Source organism: Schistocerca americana, chromosome 2 (genome assembly GCF_021461395.2).
Source record: "Schistocerca americana isolate TAMUIC-IGC-003095 chromosome 2, iqSchAmer2.1, whole genome shotgun sequence".
NCBI lineage: Eukaryota > Metazoa > Arthropoda > Insecta > Orthoptera > Acrididae > Schistocerca > Schistocerca americana.
In genome coordinates, this window is record NC_060120.1 from 251,327,862 (window position 1) to 251,353,655 (window position 25,794).

The window sequence follows — 25,794 nt, forward strand, 5'->3', positions numbered from 1 at the left end:
GAGTATCAGTAGTTTCCAGGATTCTGTGGAACAATTTTTGGCCTAAGGCCACATAAAAATATGTTGAGGGTCACTCTGTTTTGGCACAATCATAGGCCAGGCATATTCCATGGTCTGTTAAAAATTAGCTGACATTCACTATAACTTTAACTCTTCTTTTGCTCCAGTAACAATGAGACTGGGGATCTGCCTTATGCAAACATTTTTGTTTATTTGCTTTCCCAAACTAGTTTCAGTGAAATACTGTCATCATCAGTGGGTTTCTTTATTAAAGTCATTGCTTCCTCCCCCACCCCCCCCCACCCCCCACCCCATCCACCTCCCCCCCCCCCCTCCCGTGCCTCCCACCCCTTCCAAGAATACAGCATGTCATGTTAGTTGACCATCTTCAGTCGCACAAATTACACAGAAAAATCATAACTTTTCACCTTGGCAGTAACTGAAATATTTGAGTGATTGCCAAGGCGAAATGTAATGCTTTTTCTGCATTATCTGAGCAACTAAAGCTGACCAACTAACACGACATGCTGTGTGCTGAAGAACAGCAACAAACATATCAATTATGCAATGACTTTAAAATAAAAAGAATAAACAAATCTACAGATGATGGTGGTATTTTGCCTAAACTAGTTTGGGTAGCCTAAGTAAATAAAGAAAAGTATTTGCCTCAAAGTGGATCCACAATCCCATATTAAAATTACTGACCAGTCGAAACTGGTACAGACACATACATATTTTATGTAAGTATTTCACTGTCATAAACTTTTAAAATGAAATTAAATGAGCGTATGATATTGAAGGCCAGAAGTCACCACCTGTCTTAAGTTCGGCTGCCGAGTTGTAAGCCTTTTTCAGTTGACGCTGTATTGGACGACTTGCATGTCAGTGGTGACAAAGTGATGATGCTGACAACACAACACCCAGTTTATGAACAGAGAAAATTTCCAACCCAGCCAGAAATCAAATATGGGCGTGCTGAATGGCAGTCAAATACACTGACCACTCAGCTAAGGGAGCACTTTAAATGCCATTAAAAAATGTGCACATTGCATTCTCCAACAGTAATATGGGAAGCATGAACACATCCATTAGAGACATCAGACACCAGGACAGGATGAAAGTTGAATCAACAAGTGCCAGACACTAGAGTAAGTCCAGTCTGGTGAACGGCCAGAAGTATCAAGATATACTTAAGATGAAATTATCACTATTTGTAGGCGTGAAGTTTAAAATGGGGTGAAATTAATTTCTCATTGTGTATAATACACAAATTTAAGTTTCAACATGTCTTGTCTAGAATGTCCGGTTGCACAAAATTGCAACATTGACGATAAGCAGTTCACACAAGAAGAGAACACGAGCATAATAGCTAATGAGAAGTTACTGAAACAAATTAGGGGAAAAAGAAATTCGTGGCCCAATTTGACTAAAAGAAGGAAGTTGATAGGACACATCTTACGGCGTCAAGGAATTGTCAGTTTAGTAATGGAAGAAAGTGTGAGGGGTAAAAATTGTAGAAAGAGGGATGAATACAATAAAGACTTGGAAACAGAAAGACTTGGAAACAGATGTAGGATATAGTAGTTTTTCAGAGAGGAAGAGGCTTGCAGAATGTAGATTAACATGGAGAGCTGCGTCAAATGAGTCTTCAGATTGAAGACAGCAACAGTATGTGAGTGATTTTTTTTTTTTTTTTTTTAGAAAGGTTTAAAATGAAAAACTGGCCATGGGTGAGGACGACTCACACACTGAGGGTTCGTACAATCTTCATTATGTATATAGACAGTTCATCCATTCTGGTAAGACTTTCGAGAATGTTTTAATTTAAAGTTTGTGGTCAGACAACAAATGACAAAAGTTTTTTTTCTTTTCTTTCCCCCCCCCCTCCCCCTCCCCCTCCCCCATGTGAAGTAATTACACAATGAATTTTCTGATTTTTATTTCCCCCCGTTACTTTTCCAGTTAAACCTTAATTCTTGCCAAATTTTCATGATTGTAGGCCAGTGGTACATACAATGTATGTTTTGATGAGTGGGTTTGTATCAAAATATGTGACACAAGTGGCTGGTACCTTTTGATTGCATTGAACTTCGAAGCTAACGTTTAATACACTGCCGAGCGATGATAGGAATTACTTCGTGACGTTAATTTCAACCTGATACGTCAACCATTCCTGTGAAAAGGGGTTCTTGACAGACAGACAGACAGTCAGATAACAGGCAACACCTTTTTCACATGTTATAATTACAAATCAAAAATTTATGGTTTTTTTCGTTTGGTTGTACTGCGAAACATTATTTCTTGCTTAATTTCACAGTTCTAGGTCAATGGGAAATACTGTGAGTGAGTTTTGGAGTATCAGAATATGTGACAGAAAAGGCTTTATCTTTTGACTACATTGGCCTAGAAACTTAAGTTTTATACAACATCAAAAGATAATAGACCTTAGTATGTGACATAAATTTCAAGTTTATTTGTTCACCCTTTCCTGAGACAAAGGTTTTTAACAGTCAGACTGACAGGCAACAGAGTTAGTCTATAAAGGGCCGATTGAGATACGGAAGCTTAAAATGGAAACTGTATCAATCTTTGTGAATGTAATGTCATAGAGCCAGCAGAGATTGGGCTTTAAAAAACTGGGGATCCCGGATTTGAATAAGTTTTCATCTTTGGGTAGTTTGTAGTATCAAAGCAGGATATTGATATACACCCTCCCTCCATAACAGCCTCCTCATTAGGCTATTTGATATAACTTCCCTGATAGGCATGTCGGTAGCTTAGCTTACTGCAAAAAGACTATCGACAAACTCATTTGCTGTATGTTGTTTCAGCTCCCTCACTCAAAAACTTAAATGTGAAACTGAAAGTAGCAGAGTGAACATAACTACACAAATGTAAGTTATCATCTAGTAAGCAAATGATGCATTTTTATTGTGGGAAAAAAAAAAAAAAAACAAAAAAAAAAACAAAAAAAAAAAAAAAAAAACAGACAGTCTTAGAGGTGACACTTCGGATGAATTTGAATACACAAACATTCTGTTATGTGCCAGAAAATATTCTCATGTGCAACACAAAAGACAAAGGTTCTTTTCTTACTAAATACACCATACTCTCTCCTAACCTCAGTGTCTCATAACTCGGGATTTTTGAAGTTGCTGTACAATGTATTGAGTATAAAAATAACAATTCCTCACGGAAATTCTATAAATTCACAGAGAGACAAATGACATGGCCAGTGTTTACCTTCAGAAGGTACAGGTACCAGTACATTCATTATTATACTTAAAAATAAAACAACAGTACTTCTAGCTTCAGCTTTTGGTACCACAAGTGAGAAAGTAGGAAATATTTGTGACATGTTGGAGAGTATTGCATCTCACTCAGAACACAAGCTAAGAGGAACCCACCTTGTATTAGAAGGGCCTTGCTTCTTCTTTGTACTAGCACGTTACCTCGTAGTTTGTGTTCTGAATGACTACCTCTCCCTGCCAGTGTTTCACCATTCTCCTCCTCCTCCTCCTCCTCCTCCTCTTCCTGTTTAAGTATGAAGAAGGAGCCTTTGGTACCAAAAAGCAGAAATGCTCTTGTTTAGTTTTGTGGGTTTGAGTTGGGTATACTGGTTGGTGTGTCTTCTGAAATATGTATTTTCCTTCTATCATTTAGCAAACAAACCTACACTGGTTTTCTCCCAGAAACGTTTGCATTATAATTTTCTGTCATCTCTCCCATAATCCCCTTCCCCAATTTTCCCCACTTTGTTTATCCATGTCTCTATGAATGTCGTATGGTCGTAAATATGTCTCTTATTCTTACTAATGCCCACCTTCACTTCAGTTTGATGCATAGTTGTTTTCATTCTTTGTATCTTCCTTTTCATATTCAAAAATACAATCCACTTCTAAAGCTCTTCATACCTCACAAACTGGTTTGCTTCCCATCTTTCACGCTCGTCCCCCTTTTTTAGTATAAAGCATATCTTTGCACATAATCCACCCTGTGAGTGCTGCTGTCAACGTTAACTGCCTCTCATTTTGTCCTTACTCTCCAATTTGCTCACTGGTTGATCAGTATGAGCTGGTTTGCTCTTTTGCGAAACTTCTCTGCTTCTGTCCTAGCCACTGAATTTTCCATTGACATAGTGTTCTTAGTGGATATTGATATTTCTTTACCTTTCCTTGAATGTAAGGCTTCCTCTTTTGTCTATGTAAATCTGCCCAGTATGCAGTATCTTCATTTAAATTAATAATAATATGAGTACTACCACTTACCTTTAGTTTTCCCATACTATGTTTTTTACTGTTGTTATTAACTGCACTGTAAGGTGAACAATTCACCAACATGACTTGTTTGATCTATCAATTACGAGTGCAGTGACATACTGTGTGACATAGCCCACTGTCAGTCATGCTAGGTGCCCATGCTGAGGTTAGGGGGCTGACTTTCCATCTATGTATTTTACATTTTGTAAATTGGCCAGACAAAAAGAAAAAATGAAAATAACGAATGTATGAAACTAATATTCCACATGCTCAAGGATCTCTGCCTAGTGGGTCCTGGAGTGAACAGTGTATAAATTCTATTGTTCCATGTAACATAGGATGTATACAGCCTGGGAGATCTGGGAAAAACACAGAAATTTTTTAGGATTTCAGGAATTTTTCATTGTTTTAGTTTTCAGTTAAATTTTTGTAGGATTGACTTGTAAGAACTGATAAGCTAACAAAGAATTTTACTTCAGCCCACTACTGCTGAATAATACTGCAGCAGTGAAACATAAATCAGAGAATAACACCAACATAAAACTTTAGTTGCAAAGAAAATGGATTATTTACACAGTGTGCACACAAGTCTGCTGACGCCGAAGTGTTCAAGGCCAACATAAAACTTTAGTTGCAAAGAAAATGGATTATTTACACAGTGTGCACACAAGTCTGCTGACGCCGAAGTGTTCAAGGCTTTCGGACAAAGATTATACGTGCTTTTGATGTGTGTGATGTTTACATTTCTAACAGGTCACAAGAAAATATTATGAAAGGTTGCTGGGGAAGTGTTACTTTCAAAGTAAATTTCCTTGCAAGATGAATTATATTATGTTTGAGAATGTGCAGTGCATTTCTTAAATCACATAGCATTTAACTCCATTCAAAACTTACACTTTGAGAATCAGCCATTTAAAAAATTTTGGACCCAGAAGGCAAGCCATTTATGCCATTATTTAAAATTTTACTGGCTCATTTGTGTTTGATATGACTTAGCAGTATGATGGCAAAAGTGTAATTATCTTTCAAAAAAGTGCATTATGAGTTATTGAGCAATGTCACACATAGTCATCTTTTCTGTAGAAAAGTCGAAGTGTTCTGGCATGCAGAGAGATATGTTGTGATAAGAGCAATACCAGTTCACTTCTTTTCTACTTGTTTTGCCAGTGAATTGTCTCTTGTTCTCCAAACAGCTGTAACATTCACTACTGCTTCTTTCTAAGTAATCCTATAAATAAGCAACAGAAGGGGCAGCACCAGTCAAGTGACAGGTAGCGGAATGTCCGTACCTTGCACCCATATGAAATTAGTACAGTTTTAGAGCTAAAACCTGTGTCAGGTGCAGCTACTATATTCGCTGCTCTAGAATTTGCTTTCAGTAAGGACAAGTGTGTCTTTTACCTCTTTCATTCCTCAGTTTTTCTGATTTTAATTATTATTTTTATTTAAATACAAAAACTTGCCATTTAATCATTGTTGAAAGACCCTCAATTACTGTCTTTCATTTTAGAATAATAAGAAATTTTCTCCATAAAATATTTTTCCCATTTTTACAATCTTTTCTTTACAGATTTTCATGTTTCTAAATTTTACCTCTGGTCATTCTTTATTTTAATAATTAATTTCTTAAATTTGGTTTATTTTTCAAATGTTTTTTAATAACGAAAGATACTGCTTAAAATGTATATTTAAACGTCTTTGGAAGTTAGCAGTTTAAAATAAATAACTCTTTCACATTCATTTGTTTTAAAAACATTTTATTAAAGAAACCTTTTATTATTAGACAGTACAACAAATAATTTAGAAGTAAGTACCATAGTTTAACAACAGATAGTATAGTTTAGGAATTGACTTTAGAGAATAACTCACTTGGAGCTCTTTGGGAGAGCACTGATTCATTCGTAATAGATTCGTGCTGTATCTGAGCGTTTTGGATGGTCCTCTCAAGTTTTGCATTCTCCTCTTTAAGCTCTCTGATTTCTGCATCAGCGATCTTCCTTTTAGTCAGATCATCCTTCTTCCTGGACGACTCATTGTTTCGGTTTTTTGAGGTCTTCAGTGTGTCGACCTTTTGAGTTTCTTCCATAGTATATACAGTGAAACCTCTATATAACGATTTCAAGGGACCACAAATTCTGGACACTGTATAGAGGAAAACACTATAAAGAGGAAGGCTTCCAAATAATAATTGTAGGGCATTACTAAAGATCGGAATACCACTAATCAGCTTTGACAAATGGTGCCATAGATGACATTTTAAATTTTTACAACACCAGAATATGTTATTCATTGAAAATGATCAATGTATCAAATGATTAGTTTTTTGTAATTAAAACATGGGGCCCGGTAGGTGGATGGGTGAAAGTAAATGGATCAGTTTGTACTGTAAAAAGTTATATCAGATTCTCAGAGTCTTAAGATCCAAGGTGACAGGTGGTATCCCATTCTTCAGTTGACCCACTTATAGAATATGAGCCAAATTTTGTTTATGATATACTGAACATATTACAAAAAAACACGGTAAATGGTACAGTTTAAAAAAAGAATTGTTACAAAAAATTATTTTAATAATTAAATTATGAAACGGAACTTAAATTTGCACAAAACTCTAGGAACCCATGCACTCTGAAAATCACATACCTATGATTTTTTTAAATATTGAAGCAAGCATGTTTGTTTTCTATTTCTCCTAGGCACTATGGTAATCATTTCTTGCTCAAAATGAGAAAGTTGAGCTACTGTTCTGTTCTCAAGTCTGTGGGCCATCATGTATCTCCTGAACGTTTCAAAGGCTTCAGCTGCCTTAGTATATGAGGACACAGGGTCATCTTCCTTGTCACTGTCACTTTCACTACCAATATTATTCTCCAAGCTTCTCTATGCAGTCAGCTCCTCAATACTTTGTACTCTTGTGGTTGCCACGTTGTTATCCACAGACTCAAAGTCCTCAAAAGTGACAGAATCACTGCCTATTAATTCCTGAAACTCTTGCAAATCACTTGCAACATCTTCCACAGGAGCTGCCATCTCATTCTCACAGAATCCCGCTTTTCTGAAACAGGTCTTAATAGTTTCAGCACTGACTTCCCTTCACGAGTACTGAATTAAATTCATTGCCTGTAAAATATTCAGCTTCAGTTGTGAAGTCTGCTGGCTTCCCGGTTTTCTTTGATCCATCAAATTCAAGGCCTTTTTTAATAACAGAAACCTTCTCTTCCACAGAAATGTTCTTCCAATTTTCACTCATGTCATATCGAAGACACACTCTCACTAGACACACGAACTGTTTGCTGCTCAACTCACACAACACGCTATGAATACAAAGCATCGACTGAAATGGTGCCAAAAAGATTGCAAGCAGAATGTGCGTCACATGTCACGTGACCGGCTCGTGCCACTGACATATGAAACACACTGAGCGCGGGCTTTCTGAGCCGGTGCAAACTGTGAATCCACGGAACAGAAAACTATACATCTACATCCAGTCACTTAAATGTTATAAAGAGTTAAATAATTGACCAGGGTTCCAAAAGTATGAGCATTACATGGAAGAAATTGTAATATAGAGGTAATGCAGTAAAGAGGAAAATGTAACATTGTTTATATGGGCTTATAGTCAGGACCGAAAAAACGGACGTAACATAGAGGAAAACATTATATGGAAGAATGTTATAAAGAGGTTTCATTGTAAGAGACTTCTTTATAGGCACTCGGGCTTCGCCATGTGTCTTGACTGCATCATACACCAATCTTCTGCTCACTACAGATTCTTCCCCCATGTTCTCAAAGAGGCACTCTTTGTTCAGTGAGAATCCTCGTTCCACCGCTGCTTGCCCATGCAGCAAAGTGAGCACGATATCTGTTGCCTTCTGCAGTTAGTGGAACTTTGAGTTCTGGTTCTTGAGACATTTCATGCAGAACTCATCCAGCCATTCCCCCTTGTTGAATGCTTCGAATTTTGTCTTGCAGTTCTTCTTTACAACAGAAGCTTATTGTGCTTCTGCTTTATCAGCACATCCACCACCTAACCAATTGCTCTCCACCAAAATCTGTAGAAAGGAATTAAATTATTTGGGACCAGCATCCCTGCATGCTATGGTGGGATCAAAGCAGCTAACAGCTTTTGTCATCCTAAAGTCTAGGGGAGATTTCTCCATCAACTTTGATATGAGCTTAATCATTCCTCTTCTGCATTTGTTCCGGAACTTTCTGATTTCAAGGGCTTTTGGAGACATGCACTTCGTAAACTCATTTTTGACGGTGAACCCAATCTTAACATGGTTCACACCCAAAAGATTGGATTCTTTGTCCAAATTAACTGACGGGGAGACCTTCATTGGCTTGACCAATTGTGTCATCGTTATCTCCATTATCTCTGTCATAGCAGAGTGGAGTAATGGTGCTAGCGGCCAATCGGATTGTAAATCCTTTAGACAAGGTTTCAAGTCTCCAGCAAGAGCCTTGAAAAATGCAGTTTTCCGACTGAGTAGCTTGTCCTTGAGGTGATCTTCCCATACCTCGTAGCTAGCACATTTTGGTTTGTTTTTATCTTCCAGCTTTGCAACAAATATTTACAGAAATGGAAGCATTACTATAGCTCGCTCAGCAACTTCCACATTCTCCAGCCATTGGATTATGCAAAACTTTAAGGGAAACAGTTCTGATTCAATTGTCGAAATACACAGAGCTCTTCTGGCAGGGATATCCTTAAAAAGATTGTACACGGCACATAAAAACTGAATTATCATCCACTGTGTTTCCTGTATTGCAGACTGGAAGGCGCCGTGAACAACATGGAGCCCGCACATTCCAATTTCCAATAAAACTGTGCATACCCCTTCAGCTTCTTTCAAACAAATTTTAAGTTCCCTAAAGAACGTGAGGTTGATGTTAGAGCCGTCCATCGATATTTGTAAAAGTTTTTTCATTGTTTCGCCAGGAATCTTTTTCGTGAAGGACTCTAGTAGCTTAGCTGCCATCGAACTGCCTAGAAAAGCTGATGCATAGTAACGGATGCACACGAGATTTTTTTTTTGTCCCAATAATGCACTAAAATATCCTTATGTATTCTTTTGCTCACCTTGTTCAAGAATTCATCAAAACAAACAACAATCCATCATGCATTTACAAGGTCAGCTTTAATATCAGACTCAAAAAGGGGAGCAAGTCCATATTGCATGATCTAACCGATTTTGCCCATTTGTAAACGCATGCTCGTGGCCACTTCACTGTCGGGGAACATTGCAGGGAAAAGTAACACATCGTCCGCAGAACTACGCTGTGACTTGTGTGAAATGATGCACTCCAAGCACCACAGTATTTCCGCCTTTGTTACTTCATCTGATCAGTTCCTCTTAGTTTATTCCTGGGTTTTGATGTTGCAGTGAGCTCCTTTTTGATGTTGCGTGAGCTCCTTCTGCGGAGGCGCAACAATTCGTAGCCACACTGCTGTTGTTGGTCTGGCTGAATCCACAGATGAGGTAGTGGAAGTAGAATCTATCTGCTGGATCACTGTGGGTCATGTGTAGACATACAAACTTGCTGTGATTCTCATGGCAGCTGCTTTCGCAACATGCTGCTTGGATTTTGTCATGTGACTTGTAAGAGCTGATCTTCGTATAGTACGGATATTAATGAGGGTCCCTGGAAATAATCCACACCTAAAACTATAATGGTCTGCGGATACTTTCACCAATCAGTACTTGAGTGCTGGATCTGACCGATGTTCTGAAGGCTGGGCGACATATTCGTTTGCCACCTTTTAGGTCTAGCTCACTCCTTACAGTGAGGCTCCTGCCCTCCCTCTACCTCTCCCCCTCCCTCTCCCTCTGTCTGTCTGTCTGTCTCCATAGGCTGCTATTCGTTACTTGCTCTCATCTCCCATCCATGATTTCTAAGTTATGAAGTCTGCTGACTATGAACGACTTGGCCTCCCAGTTACTTTACAACTGAGGTGCTCTACTCTATTTAAAATTTCTGAAGTGCTTTAGCACTTGATAGACAGTTTGTTGTACACATACTGATTTTAATTTATAGCCTAGATTCTGCACCAATGTACATGTTGATTTACTTGTAGAGGAATGATTTACCTGCTTAAGTTTAAAATATGGTGTTACTTCAAATCCAGTATATTGATCAGGTCACTTTTTACGTATTCGTCTGTACCTAAAAACATAATAAACGCTCTTCAGGTGTTATTGTGTTCATGTTACGTTTGCTTCCTGTCTTTGATACACTTGCAATCCCCCCTCTCCATATTTTTCTACCTAGTCAAGTACTATGCAGTAGAGGAAACGCTCTGGATGACAATTCAGTTTTTATGTGCCATGTAAAACCTACTTAAGGATTTCCATTCCAGAATACTTCTGTATATTTGGACCACAAAATAGGAATGGTTGCTCTTGAAAGTTTGCGTGATCCAATGGCTGGAGAACGTAGATGTTGCGGAGTGTGCTTTACTAACTGCTTCCATATCTGCAAATGTTTGTTGCAAAGGTAGAGTAGAAAAACAATCTGAAATGTGCTAGCTACATGATAGTCAAAGATCATCTCAAGACCAAGAAGCTCAGTCAAAAAAATGTGTTTTTCAAGGCTCTCGCTCCAGACTTTTCTTCTTTAATTATTGACCAACTTACATTATGTTATTGTTCGCACTTCCCCATGCCAGCTAGTATTTTCCTATAATACTCTCTCTACATATACCAAGTTATATTTTTTTGGCATCAGGTGTATAAACGGTAATTGTTTTGTTTGTATTTAATCCCATTCACAGTGACTGTATGATAATGGCATTTCATGGTATTGTGATTTTGTGCAGACATGGTGTTATCTGCTAAAAACAATGGCTCATTTCATGCAACTGATTGCTGGCTCGCTCACGTCACCTCACCATACCATCTCAACTCGCAGCAGTCTCTCTTCCCCTTCATCCAGGCACTGGATCTTGTTGCATTGACCAGCTGATGCCATGGTGACTGCTCCTATTCTGTCCCATCCTTCATTGCCCCTCCAGTCCCAGTCAGGCAGAATGCAGAATGCTCACAAAGATTCCTAGACCTTGCTGTGAGTGCTCACAGCCGTATATCAGTGGGTGTTTAAATATTGTGCAGTATATTCAGAATTTTGAATAAAAACAATGTAAAAGTTGTTGCATCACTCTTCAAGAAAACATGACACCAACTGCGGCTACTTCGTAAAGGTTCTCCTGAATTGCCACAGCCTTGATCATGAAATGAAAATTACGTAAATTGTGTCATTGGAAAATGGCTTATGGGAAGGTTACAGGTTTTATACTTCCGAGCACTTTAGGAAATGAAACCCAGCAAAAAACAACGCATTTTGGAAAGATCTTTGATTCGCATTGGCATTTGAACTGCATGTTTGTGTAATACGAAAGTAGAAGTACGAATTACACAAAATACAGCAGTTTACTTTGCAAAGCACTTTTCGGTTCCTTCGTAACCACATTCTCCAAGGAAAAACAGAAAAAAATTGTTGATGCCCAGTATTATATGTGAAAGTTTAGCTTTTCGTGAAGCTATACTGTACTTACAGTACTTTAACCCATTAACTTTTCCTCTTTATATGGTCGTGCTACTTAACCGTGATGTTGCTGTTGGCTGATTACATAACATGTCGTATGCTCTGAATAACTGCTGTCATTGGCTGGTGAGATCATGTGGCATGAACTGTGATTGGCTGACAAAAGCACATCGTTCATTGCAATCTCTATTTCAGAGCTCTGGAAACTATTATGCTGTAATTGGTGGAATTTGTATATATATTTTCGCAATACAAAAAGAAGCTGTGCGCATATTGTTGCACATCAAAGATCTTTCCAAAATGCTTTGTTTTTGCTGTATTTTGTTTGCTAAAGTGCCTGGAAGCTCTACTCCGGTATAAGACCTTTACCATTTAAAGGACTGATAGGTTTTACATCTCCGAGGGAAAGTATACTGTCGCTTAACACGGATAAAATGTATTTTCATTCGCTTTATTGTGTAATTTCATCCAGGGAAAAGTGTGTTTTGGATCGAAACTAGTGGCTAGAAAAGACAAAAAAAGTTGCATCTGTGGTAGCTCCTGCACTGTTTCAAGATAGGATTCGTGAAAAGTAAGTACAGAATTAGGAGAGACAGAAAAGGGGAGTCCCTCAGAACAGCACATCAGGAGGTTTCATTGTATCTGCCTCTCTTATCAATGTTGAATAATAGATGTGCAATTCAAAATCTGTGCCTCCAATCAGTATGTTCATTTAATTGATCCTATCTTCTTGATTTTATCATGTATTTAGGTGTTTCTCCATTAGCTGAATTCAATTTCCATATTTACTCTTAACATTTTTGTGGAGTAATTTAAATGTCAGTTCAGTGTAGAAGCCGTAATGACCACTCAGCCCTTTGAAGTATACGATTGTGAATACATCAATGCTTATAGTTATGTAACACAACACTGCACTCCATAACTTTCATAAGAGTCATCTACACTTTACCATTACACAGCTGACACACCAATCAGCCAGAGATAAACAATAATAAATTGCCTTCCATGTGATGGAATGGAACATTTGCATAAAATTTTAACTTGCTTCACACTTCAAAATTAAATTTCTGTTGAAGCTGGAACACACTTTCTCTAGTCATAAAATGGTAAAGGCTTAAATATAATTTTGCTAAAATAAAATTACAGAAATGTTGCATATTGTTATTTAAATAAGTAAAAATAGACATCTGGTGGAGTGGGATTCAGGATATAAAATCCATCGTGGTAACACACTGTAAAAAATTCTATGAAATTGCACCCAATTGGATTCTGAAATTTTTATTCTTGTAAGTAAGAGTCTGTAGTTCAGTCAGCATTAATATTTTTTAAATTTACATATGTGTTTTTTAACATTACAGTTATTTCTTCAAGTGTTGAAGTGGGACCAGTAAGAAACACCTTCATTTTGACCTGTTTTACTTTTGAAAATATTGGTTTGCAACATAAAAAGTGTACAAACTTTACGTATCATTGATATCCAAGCCAGAGAATGAAAATCTTCGTCGATAGTGAATATCATGCATATCAAGAATTTGAAAAACATCAGACCACAGAGCCCGCACACTACTATCAGCTTTAAATGTAAATTTGTGTGGTTAACTAAAAGAGTTTGATACTGCTCTGCCAGCTCATAACAAGGCAGTCATCTTTTAATAAAAGCTAGGTGTCAGGCTACACAACAAATCAGCCTGCCACCACATGTACATCCCAAAAAACTATTCAACATTTCAATGACTGATTCACAGCCTTTGTCCTTCCCACCAATATTAGCTTTTCTGAATTGCTGAGTCGTGCACGTGGAAACTCTCCCTACAATATATCCTACGTTCCTGTAACTCTTGGCTTCAACTTTCTTTAGTTATTGTCCTTTAACCACCTACGCCCTTCTGTGTTCCCATTCCACCAACACACCCACAGTCTTTTTACTTCTCTCCTTTTCCACTCTCCCACCCCCTCCCCTTCCCTCACCCTCTGTCTAACCTCCTGACTGCACTTAGCTGCCGTACCCTCTCCCCACCTGTGTACCGTCATCCACTGCTACCCTGCTATCCCTCTCCCTCACCGCTGCAGCCTCCTCCTTACCCCACTCTCCAGTTTGTGTCTCCCATCATACACTACTGCTTGCAGTCTAGCCTTGGCATCCAGAGACTATGGTCGTATGTGTGAGCTGCAATTTTGTGTGTGTGTGTGTGTGTGTGTGTGTGTGTGTGTGCGCGCGCGCTTCTATTCTGATGTAAGCCTCTTTGGCCAGCAGCTTTGTTTGACAGCCTTTTTATTGTGGCTACCTGCGACTCAGCATGTCTGCTATATGGTGAGTAGCAACTATCCTTTTCATAATGTTGTCATTAGCCCATCGTGGATTTTCCATTGTTTGATTGTTCCAATAACTAACATAATGCAAAAAAGTATTGTCAGTCTCTCTTCCTATTTGTTCACAAATTACTTCGTACACCTAGTTACTATATTATTATTATTATTATTATTATTATTATAAATTATTCATCTAGGGATCATCTTTCTGTGATAATGGATTTGTGATCATAATAGCTACAAAATATACATACATATAGAATATATATGTGTGCTTTGTGAGGATAGGACATGGGGTCAACTGTGGCCTTGATGAAGGAACCATCCTGGGATTTGCCTGAAATGATTTAGGAAAACCTAAATCAGGAGGATTGGACGGAATGAACTCCATTGTCATTCAGTTGGTTCCTGTTGTATCATATTCTTTGTTATAAACATAGTTTTTCTCTTCATTGTTGCACACATCAGGTACAACTGCTGGTGACTCCAGAACTGTGAACTTTCTGCTGTGCCCCTTGCAATAACTCAAGTCCATTCAGAGAGCTGACTCAAGGCTCTTATTGCCACTAGTGACTTCTGAACCATGTACTTTCTTCTGTGGCCTCCAGCCTCTACACTAATTCATCTGTTTGGAAAGATGGCTGTAGGCCTGTACATGTGTCCCTGTTCTATGTGCATGTCTTCATGTCCTCCCTTCAGTCCACTCGAAAAACTGACTCAACCCCCTCCCTCCCCCCCACCCCCCCTCCTCACCGATGAGTGAGATACTGAACTTGGGAATGACAAGACAAAGGATAGTTGCTACTCACCATATAGCAGACATGCTGAGTCGCAGGTAGCCACAATAAAAAGGCTGTCAAACAAAGCTGCTGGCCAAAGAGGCTTACATCAGAATAGAAGCGCGCGCACACATGCACTATAGATCTTGGTACATGGAATTCTTGCAAAAGCATCACAATGTTGTAATGCAATAAGGTGTTTTAGTTATATCCTTTCATTATTAACTACTACTCTGAATCCTCTAAGTAGTCTTTGACTATGTAGTATATGTTACTTCTGAAGAATATATTGGCAGCCTTTTTACACGGATATATTTTAGTAACCTTCTTAATCACCATGGGTAGTTTATTATAGAGTTTTATTCCCTGATAGAAAATGCTGTTCTCGGTTGTTTGTTTGTTTTTCCTTTGTAAATGGCAGTTGTCCAAACTGGCTCTTGTTCCAAGATTATGTATGGGACTATTAATGAAATGGTAATGTTTTTCCTGATGCACAATACAAATTGGTAGGTGTACTCTCCTGGTGCAGTAATGATGCCCTTTTTTAAATAGTTATTTGCAATGAGGCCAACTACTGCATCTGATTCTTAGTCTTATGGCCCTGTTCTGCAGTTTAAAAGTTATATCCATGTTCTGTGCCATCGATTCCTAGAAAAGAATCCCATCACTAAGATTTGAATGTATGTATCAGTAGTATGCCACCACAAGATGTTGGCATTAGCAGACTAATTACAAAACCCAAAGAGCAAAGTGTACCAATGACATTCTTCTTACCAGCATATTTGTGTGTTCAGTCTGTGTTAATTGACAATCAGTATTCATCCCTGAAAGCTTCGTGTTTGCTACACAGTCAATAGATTTATCATTTATGTTTATTGTGAAATTATTGTTTGCACTCTTAATGCTGAAGTGTGAATTGTGTATTGTTTGTTTTCTTTATGTTCAGTGTTAATTTGTCACATACATCTGACCTTAAATATCCTTGAGGGTTTCATTTGCTTTCTCTAATAGGAGTTCTGGTGTTGTATCAGTGACAATGATGTTATCATAAGCAAAGTGAACTTTTTCTTCATGTCTTATTCTGTCTGGATCCATATGAGCCAGACTGCACCTGTGGCTTTCCAAGGCAGACTGTCAGACAAATTATGGAAGTGTACCCTCTTATTTTGTACCCTGTAAACACCCCAGACATCTTGAAGGCTACAGCAGATTATAATGTATGTAAATTTGTAAATTATGTATATAATGTTTTATATTGTATTTGTATTTGAGAAGTGGTGTATAATCGTCATATGATTAATAATAATGAAAATAATGCCTAATAATACTGTCTGGAAAGTCATTGATGTATATTAAGAACATAATTTATCACATTACACTACCCTGAGGGACACTTTTATTTGTATCTTTCTTGACCGATAGTGGTTTTACTAAAAAAAATTATCTACAGCAGATGGGTGTACCCTCCCTACCTTCTGCACCTTGTTTTTCATGTAAGACTGAAACCACTCATTTGCTAATCCTCTTGCATCATCTAGTACTTCTAGCTTGTTTAATAGTATTTTATGATTAACAGTGTCAAAAGTCTTTTGAAACTCTAAGAATATGCGTGCAACAGAGTAATCCTTGTCAAGTGCTTCAAATACCACTTTCGTGAACTGTGTTACGGCATATTGTACTTTTCCCAATTTGGAAACCAGTTTTTGATTAGTTCTGTATGGTTTAACCATTACTTGTGGTTTCATTGTTCAGTACTTTTAAAAAATTATACAACTTCACTATTATCAATAGAGGACACCACAAATCTCAGACGTCATGGTTTCTTCCCATTCAACCATGTAAGCAATGGCTTCAGTTCATGTTAGACTGTAGTATCTTCTACATCAATAAATATTATGTACTCTGTGACACTTTGGACGAATTGTACTTGTTGTTAAATGGTATGTAACAGTGTGGTACTTACATTCCCACTTACAATACATTGTTACCCATCTTACATTTGTTCCTGATTCCTGATTTGTAAATTTTAGCACTAGGGATGAATTGTAATAGATGAAATCTAGATCTGCTGTTCTTTTTTCCATTGTCTGTGTTCAGCAATTACTGGCCACAATGGCATCATATGGATTCCAGTCGAATTAAGCTATGCTTCATTATAAAGATTGTATTTATTGATATATAACTCACTAATCTATCTTTCATGGTTGATTCAGTTATTTTGGAGAATGCAGGAAGTAGTAAAACTGGCCTGTGGTTTTCACTATTCTCCACATTCCCTTTCTTTCAAGGGTACCACTCGTTGATCACCTCTGTAGCCAAATGGTTAGCATCACTGCCTTCAATGTGGAACCCTGTTTTTTTGCTACCTCCTCAATTTTTTCTGAGATAGGGAGGTCTGGTACAGGGTCTACTCAGCCCTTGTAAGGTCATATGAGGAGCAACTCGAATAACAAAGCATGGAGATCATCTGGATTCATCAACTGGTAATAACAGTTGGAGGAATTGGCAGCATGCTGATCACATGTCACATGATCATAGATCACTCCTTGTACTGCATTGTAGGGAGTAATCCCCCAGCTGGAACAGGTCTAAGGCCTAATCCGGAGTGATGTTTTGATTTTTTACAGGTCACATAGGTTTGCGTATTCTGGAGAAATAGCTGAACTAAAGAAATTGTTTATTTTGTTTCTTAATGGGACTTGTATGTTCTCTGTGCATGCCTTCGGAACAGAGACTTGAACTTTATCTAAATGTGCTGACTTTATGTTTTATAATTTCTGTATTGGCTTCCTGACATCTTTCCATTACAGGGTGAAGCTGACATCCAGTAATCCCCCTCCCCCCCCTCTTCAAGAAGGTCGCTTCTTGTTAGTCATTATCTACTGTTATGATTCGTCCAATGAAGTGCTTAATTGAAGTTTTGGTTGCATGTTTATCAATTTTTTCTCACCTATTTGATTATTAATTTCATTATTTAGTGTGTGCTTAGAAATAACTGTTGCAAATTTCCCTGAAATAAATTCAAAAGCATTTTTGATGATAGAATGTTCATCATAAATTATTGTGCACGGGGACAGAGCTTCCACGTAGTGAACAGAGTGAGTGTCATGTATTTCATGGATGTAATGAATAACTGCTTGAAGTAAAAACTTAAGACTGTTCAACTTGATCCTTACGACAACTCTCTCTCTCTCTCTCTCTCTCTCTCTCTCTCTCTCTCTTTCTTTCTTTCTTTCTTTCCCAACTATATAAAATGACACTGCATTTCTCACCTGATATTTTATATTTTCCAGCCAAAACCACATGCCATACCATTCAAGTTCACCACCAATCCATCAACACTGGCTTTCCCTGAACTTCATTATTTATTATGCTTAGCGTAAAGAATACTTCAATCACACCAGGACTATTTATACTTGAAGAAATATTAAGAAAAACAAACAACCTAGTAAATATCAATCTTTACTAAGTATATAAGAATTTGATTCTCTCCCTCTTTTCAGAAAGTTTTTTTAAGTTTGTAAAAAATAACTAGAAATTCATTATAATTAGGGAATAACTAGCCAACTAGAATTTCATTAAAATTAGAGAATAATTAGCATTTTTCAGTGTCTTCAAACAAGTCTTTTTAAGCTGTGACACAGTGGGATGACTAATAAGAGATATGATTTGATTTTCCATGGTATTTCTTACTGATAAAATATATTGCACTGAATATATCATTAGTACTTTTTTACATAACATAAACATTAATATTTTACTGTGACCGAATGGGACAATAAAACAGTACAGTTTTTGGTTACATTAAAAGTTATGATGGCACAACAGTTGAATTTTACATATTAGTAATAGAAATACTAAAGAATTTATCAAATACACACAGCAAATTAATCATTCCTTACCTTCTGAAACTTTTGTTCAATAGTTTGCTATCCTACCAACAGATACCTAGATTCATATCCACATTTACAGATAAATTTTATTTGTATCTTTCTTGACTGATAGTGGTTTTACTAAAAAAATTATCTACAGCAGATGGGTGTACCCTCCCTACCTTCTGCACCTTGTTTTTCATGTAAGACTGAAACCACTCATTTGCTAATCCTGAACAAAGTAAGAGCATATGGACTATCAGACCAATTGTGTGATTGGATTGAGGAGATCCTAGATAACAGAACGCAGCATGTTATTCTCAATGGAGAGAAGTCTTCCGAAGTAAGAGTGATTTCAGGTGTGCCGCAGGGGACCGTTGCTGTTCACAATATACATAAATGACCTGGTGGATGACATCGGAAGTTCACTGGGGCTTTTTGCAGATGATGCTGTGGTGTATCGAGAGTTTGTAACAGTGGAAAATTGTACTGAAATGCAGGAGGATCTGCAGCTAATTGACGCATGGTGCAGGGAATGGCAATTGAATCTCAATGTAGACAAGTGTAATGTGCTGCGAATACATAGAAAGATAGATCCCGTATCATTTAGCTACAAAATAGCAGGTCAGCAACTGGAAGCAGTTAATTCCATAAATTATCTGGGAGTATGCACTAGGAGTGATTTAAAATGGAATGATCATATAAAGTTGATTGTCGGTAAAGCAGATGCCAGACTGAGATTCATTGGAAGAATCATAAGGAAATGCAATCCGAAAACAAAGGAAGTAGGTTACAGTACGCTTGTTCGCCCACTGCTTGAATACTGCTCAGCGGTGTGGGATCCATACCAGATAGGGTTGGTAGAAGAGATAGAGAAGATCCAACGGAGAGCAGCGCGCTTCATTACGGGATCATTTAGTAATCACGAAAGTGTTATGGAGATGATAGATAAACTCCAGTGGAAGACTCTGCAGGAGAGATGCTCAGTAGCTCGGTTTGGGCTTTTGTTAAAGTTTCGAGAACATACCTTCACCGAAGAGTCAAGCAGTATATTGCTCCCTCCTACGTATATCTTGCGAAGAGACCATGAGGATAAAATCAGAGAGATTAGAGCCCACACAGAAGCATACAGACAATCCTTCTTTCCACAAACAATAAGAGACTGGAATAGAAGGGAGAACCGATAGAGGTACTCAGGATACCCTCCGCCACACACCCTCAGGTGGCTTGCGGAGTATGGATGTAGATGTAGATGTAGAAATTACTGTGTTTTCATGTGTGTTTTTATACAATGTAGGCATCTTGAACTTTGCTCCAACAAATTTACATACAATAATCAAGGATTTAATTTTTTGTGAATTTGGTTTTACTTTTGGTGGAATGGCTCTCCACTAAGGCACTATCATTATTCCGAAATTACTTTCAATTGTGTCGAAGCGGAGTTACCCATTTTTCACCAACTTTATATGAATAACATAGAGCAGCACTTAACTTAATGTGTAGCAACAGAAAATATTTCTCAATTTGCAGAGTGTAGTAATGCTTTCACCATGAAAGTGCATATTGATTGAGTATAAAATTGGAAAGACTTTGCATGAAGTTTGACTAGTGCAAACATTAATATGAACCTACATCCCGTGATCTGTTGCTTATTCTGAACAACAGTCCTTATTATCCTCTTATTTTTCCAGATGAATTGATCACTTATTGTGTAGTCAAATTTTTGTGCAGACAGTTCTGTATTAGTTGTGAAAGACAAGCACAATTTGTATAATGGCTGCATTTATACAAATGAACAGACTAGAGTGGAAAATATTTCATAATGAGTGATACTATACTGTATGTAAGGTTGAAATATGTCTTCTTTTTTAGGATCACTCATACTGTTATTTTAGAAGATCCATATGATGATCCTCCGGGACTAATTGTGCCCGATTCTTCTCCTCTGCCAACTAAGGAAAATCTACAGGTTAGTGCTCCTTGGTAACTTTAGTTCCATATTTTCCCATAATTGTTTCATTTTATCAGAATTTTCTTTGTATATGCTCCTGAAATTATTATGAAGTGTCAATAATGTAATACATTAATGATTTTGTCACAGTTGTTTCCTGTATATAAAAATCGTCTTGTAGATAGATGCATTTCTAAGGGATGTTCTCATTGCGTGAAGAGGACATTCAACAACTTACAGCATACAGTTCATTGTCAACAGCTGTCAGTGTTTCTACTGTGATTGAAAGTGAAGAAAATCCTGTTTCGTGCTGTTATTAAACATTTTCATTGGATGGTTTGGACTGCCAGCAAACTCAAAACAGAATTGGGTGAAGTTCACATGGACTCTGCACTATCATTGAAGACCATTTACTTTTGGATTAATGAATTTAAACATGGTCGGACGTGCCCAGAAGGTGAAGCTTGCTCCAGCTGTCCAATTGAGATCACCACAAAAGAAATCATTGACAAAATCTGTGATATGTTAATGCGAGACCATTGAATAAAAATTTATGAGATTGCTGAGACTGTGGGCATTTCAGCTGAGCGAGTACATAATATCCTGCACCGATAATTGGCTATGAAGAAGCTGTGTGAGTGGTGGGTGCTGCAGTTGCTCACCGTCAACCAAAAGCACATCTATTACTGCATTTCAAAACAATGTCTGCTGTTGTTTAATTGCAGTCCGCAAGACTTTGTTATGCTGATTTATGACTGTCTACGAAAGCTTGATCTGTTATCAGACATCCGAGGCAAAATGGCAGTCTGCTTTGACCCATGATGTAAGGGTGCCATGGTGTGTGATGTCATTAAGGCACAGAGTTTGAGTTTTTTTGTTTTTGTAGATGTTGTCTTATTGTGTTTGATGGCGCCCTGTGTGTGTGTGTGTGTGTGTGTGTGTGTGTGTGTGTGTAAGTAAATATTTTTTTGTCTATTTTTTTCAAGTTGTAATGTTTTGTGTATTTATTGTTTATTGAATGTGTTTTAATTTACGTAGTGATGTTTGCCTTTTTAATTTTTGAGGTGTTGTGGTTTTGTTTTTCGTAGTTGTAGGCGTTGGTTTTTTCATATCAATAGTTGTGGTTGATCTATATAGGTCAAGGGCAATGACCGATTCCAATGTTCATAGTTTTAAATGTGGGTATTGGTGTTTTGGTATCGTCAGCTGTGGTCAAGGGAAATGTCTGATTCCAATTTTCGTAGTTTTTGCTGTTGGTGTTTTGGTATCGCCAGCTGTGGTTGACCTGTATAAGTCAAGGAAAGTGTCCGATAACTGTAGATTTTGTATTATTATTGTGTGTGTGTGTGTGTGTGTGTGTGTGTGTGTGTGTGTGTTTTCTGGGATCATGGTGGTGGTGTTGTCCCCCCCTCCCCCCTCCTCCCTCCCCCCGTGTTGTATTTAGCTTGTCCTCGTCGTAAAACCCCCAATTTCCTGCAATTCTCCCGTTAGTTTGATCGTATTTTTGGAGGGAGATGTTATTGTCTTATTTATATGTATTTTCATGTTTGTTGCTGTGTGTATGTATTGACATCATAGACGCCATATTGGAGATGCTTAGAATACCCATTTCTGCCATATTAATGACATCATGGGTCAAAGCAGATGGGTGGAATCGGACACTTCTGTAATCCCATCAAAACAAGGGAGAAAGGCTGCTGAAAATGCACTGAAGAAGGCAAAGGCCATTTTATCAGGTGGTAAGGTGTTTTGAGATCCCCAAGGATTAATCCTCAGAGATTATGTGGAAAAAGGCAGAACCATACTGGACCCTATCACGTTTCATTGTTTGGAGCATTTGAAACTAGTGTTGCTGAAAAAAAGACCTGGGTTAGCACACAAAAAAGAGGCTCTTTCACAAGGATAATGCACACATCAGTGATAGAAATGGCAAAAGTGCACGGATTAGGCTTTGAATTGGTTCCTCATCCACCCAGTTCACCAGATTTAACCACAAGTGTCTTATTCCTGTTCCCTAACTTAAAACTTTGGCTTGCTGCAAAGAAATTTTCATCGAATAGGGAAGTGATAATTGCAGTCAATAAATATTCTGCAGAGTTTGATAGAACCTGTTTTTCTGGTGGGATGAAAACGCTGGAGGATCGCTGAGCCAAGTATACGAGGGGGGACCCAAAAGTAACCGGAATCATAATGCTGCACATTGTGTACTTGTAGTAGCAGGTTGCGCCGCCAGAGGGCTGTAGTAAGAGCTCTGCCACGCGGCGTCACTCAACAGTGAGAAGTGTGGTTTTTTGGCAGCTCTTTGACTGTGTGTAAAGTGCAGACGTGACACAAGGAAATGGCTAGTTCTTACGAACAACCTGTGGCAGTGAAGTTTTGTTTCTTGCTCGGCAAGAACGCAGCAGAAACTGTTGCGATGATTCAGACAGCCTACAAAGACCATGCTCTTAGTAAAACGCAAGTGTACGAATGGTTTTCTCGGTTTAAAAAGGGAGAAATGGTGGTTGAAGATCAGCCCCTTTCTGGTCGACCTTCAACTGCTCGAAGCGAAGACAACATCGACAAAACCCGTGATCTCATCAGTGAAGATTGACGCAGGACAATCAACCAACTTGAGAACTTGTCCGGGTTGTCCTGGAGCTCAATTCAGCGCATCTTGACCATCGATTTGGGGATGCGAAGAGTGGCAGCAAACTTCGTTCCGTTCTTACCGGAGATCAAAGGGATCGTCGTGTTCAAGCCTGTCTCGAAATGAAGGATGCGTTCAGAGATGATCCACATTTTTTCAACAAAATCATTACAGGTGATGAGTCATGGTACTATTGGTACGATCCAGAAAGTAAACAACAGTCATCACAATGGAAGTCAGCTGGCTCATCTTGACCAAAAAAAGCTCAACAAGTGAAATCGAATGTGAAAACGATTTTTTTTCCATCAAAGTAATCGTACACTCTGAATTTGTCTCTGAAAACCAGAAGTAAACAAACAATTCTATTTAGAGGTTATGAAGCGGCTTCGCCGAAGTTTGTCGCGGAAACCTCTGGCTTTGTGGGATTCTGTCGTGTGGTTTCTGCATCACGACAACGCTCCTGCGCACACGGCTCTCAGCATTCGCCAGTTTTTGACCTCAACGAAGACGACTACCTTGACCCACGCACCCTATTTGCCGGATTTAGCACCCTTGGACTTCCTCCTATTCCTGAGGATGAAAAGAGACTTGAGAGGGAAGCGTTTTGCGGATGTGGAAGACGTAAAACGCAATGTCATTAAAGTGCTAACAGGTATCAAAGAGGACGAATTCAAAAGGAGCTTCGAACACTGGAATGAACGTTTGACAAGTGTATTAATGCTAATGGAGATACTTCGAAGGAGATTAAGGTTGTATTTTAAAACAATAAAGTACGTGCTTTCTAGAAAGAAATTCTGGTTATTTTTGGTTCCCCCCTCGTATACCCTCCAAGGAGACTACATTGAGAAGGAAGGTGAGTTGTTTCAAAACAAACATTTTTATTGCATTTTTTGTTAGATTTAACAAACCACCCTCATAAGTATGCGGCAAGTATTTGTACATAGTTTTTGTAAAAAGCCAGTAGGATGAGTTTATTTCCTTGTCTGTTAAAAATTGTGCAGGCTTGTGGTGTGGTGCAAAATTGACTTCTGTTCAATACTCAGATGTATTATTATGGTATCAAGTGTTACTGGAGATTTCAATTATTCTATGGTCAATTTTATGTCTGGTTATGCACTTCGAAATTCTCTGAAAAATAATACCAGTGCAGATATGTTCTATGGGTCCTACTTTAAGCACTGTTGCACCTTCAGTCATCAGATGAACAGAAAATAAAGAATGAGCCACAAAATGAAGCGCATGTTTACATTAGTTAACAATGCTGTTCTTACCAGTGGTCAATGCAAGAGAGAGTTAGCGGACAGATCCATCCTGTCTTCTGAATGGCTGGTAGGAATTAAGTGAAAATGAGAAAGATTTTACTGCCTTCAGTTATGTGCAACATCAGTTTCATTTGATATTATGGAAATATGAGATGTTTTCAAAGAAAGACCGAACGTTTGAAACAGTGCACCAACCAACTGAATCAGCATGCTGCAGCTCCTGAATGCATCTAGTGTCAGTTTACACAACAAACTGCCATTACGTCTGTTTAACTCAACTGTTAGTTGCCGAGTTGCAGTCGCTGAAGTGATCATTGGATTAGTGACAGTGTAAGAGCTTGTACAATATGTGTATTTTAAATTATGATACAAGCGAGGCAAAATTCTTACAGAGGCAGTTTGTTTGCGTATTCAGGTGCACAGTGAGGCTTGTGTAAGTCACACACACAGTGCTTTGGGTGGTTTAAGCATTTTGAACTAAAAAAAAGGCACACAAGTTGGCCGAATATCAAGGGGGTGGTGATAGTTCCATTTCTGGAATTGTGGGAAAACTGGACTCATATATCGTATCGTTACAGTGCACTAGCTCTCTGGCGAAATATCAGACTCCTTTTGGGCCCCATACACCCTGTCGCTATTCACCGGACCTAATCCCAGCAGACTTTTCCCTGTTTCCCAAACTTAAAATCGTGTTGAAAGTACATTGTTCCTAAACAACACTATAATAAGAGACCTATTCCAAACAAGAGAAACTTCAGCATTGGTCGTATAAATTTGAAACCATTTTTTGTTATTGCGTATTGATTTCAATCACAGAGTAATCATCCTCATTGCTAAAATAAAATAAAAACACGTGAAGTCAAACCTAAATGTTCAATTCACAAACATGTATGTCAATTTACAGTAGAGAACATTGAGTTTCACAAGGTACGATACATACCAAGATGAAGTCCAGCTCACTCATATAGTCATGCACCAAACATAATTTCAAACGTAGGTGTTAATAGTCAAGAACTTGCCAACTAGCAGATATGATTCAAATTGAGTAAGCTGCTTATGAAAACCTAAACAGCTAAGCTCAGCTCCATGTTTATAATGGTTGTCATCAGCATTCTTTTTTATTGAATAGATTTATGATGCAGAGTATTTATTTGCGCAGTAGGAGACAATAGGGACAATAGGTTGTACAG

General features: G+C 38.1%; 1 protein-coding gene across 2 annotated transcripts in view; it reads left to right on the plus strand.

Moving 5' to 3' along the window:
• Positions 1–25,794, plus strand: part of LOC124592508 (zinc finger CCCH domain-containing protein 13) — an 82,912-nt gene that overhangs the window by 17,479 nt on the left and 39,639 nt on the right. For both annotated transcript variants that reach the window (XM_047131842.1, XM_047131843.1), the window contains one exon: positions 20,635–20,731. In XM_047131842.1, the coding sequence (XP_046987798.1) occupies positions 20,635–20,731 (97 nt within the window). The remainder of the gene's footprint in view (positions 1–20,634; positions 20,732–25,794) is intronic.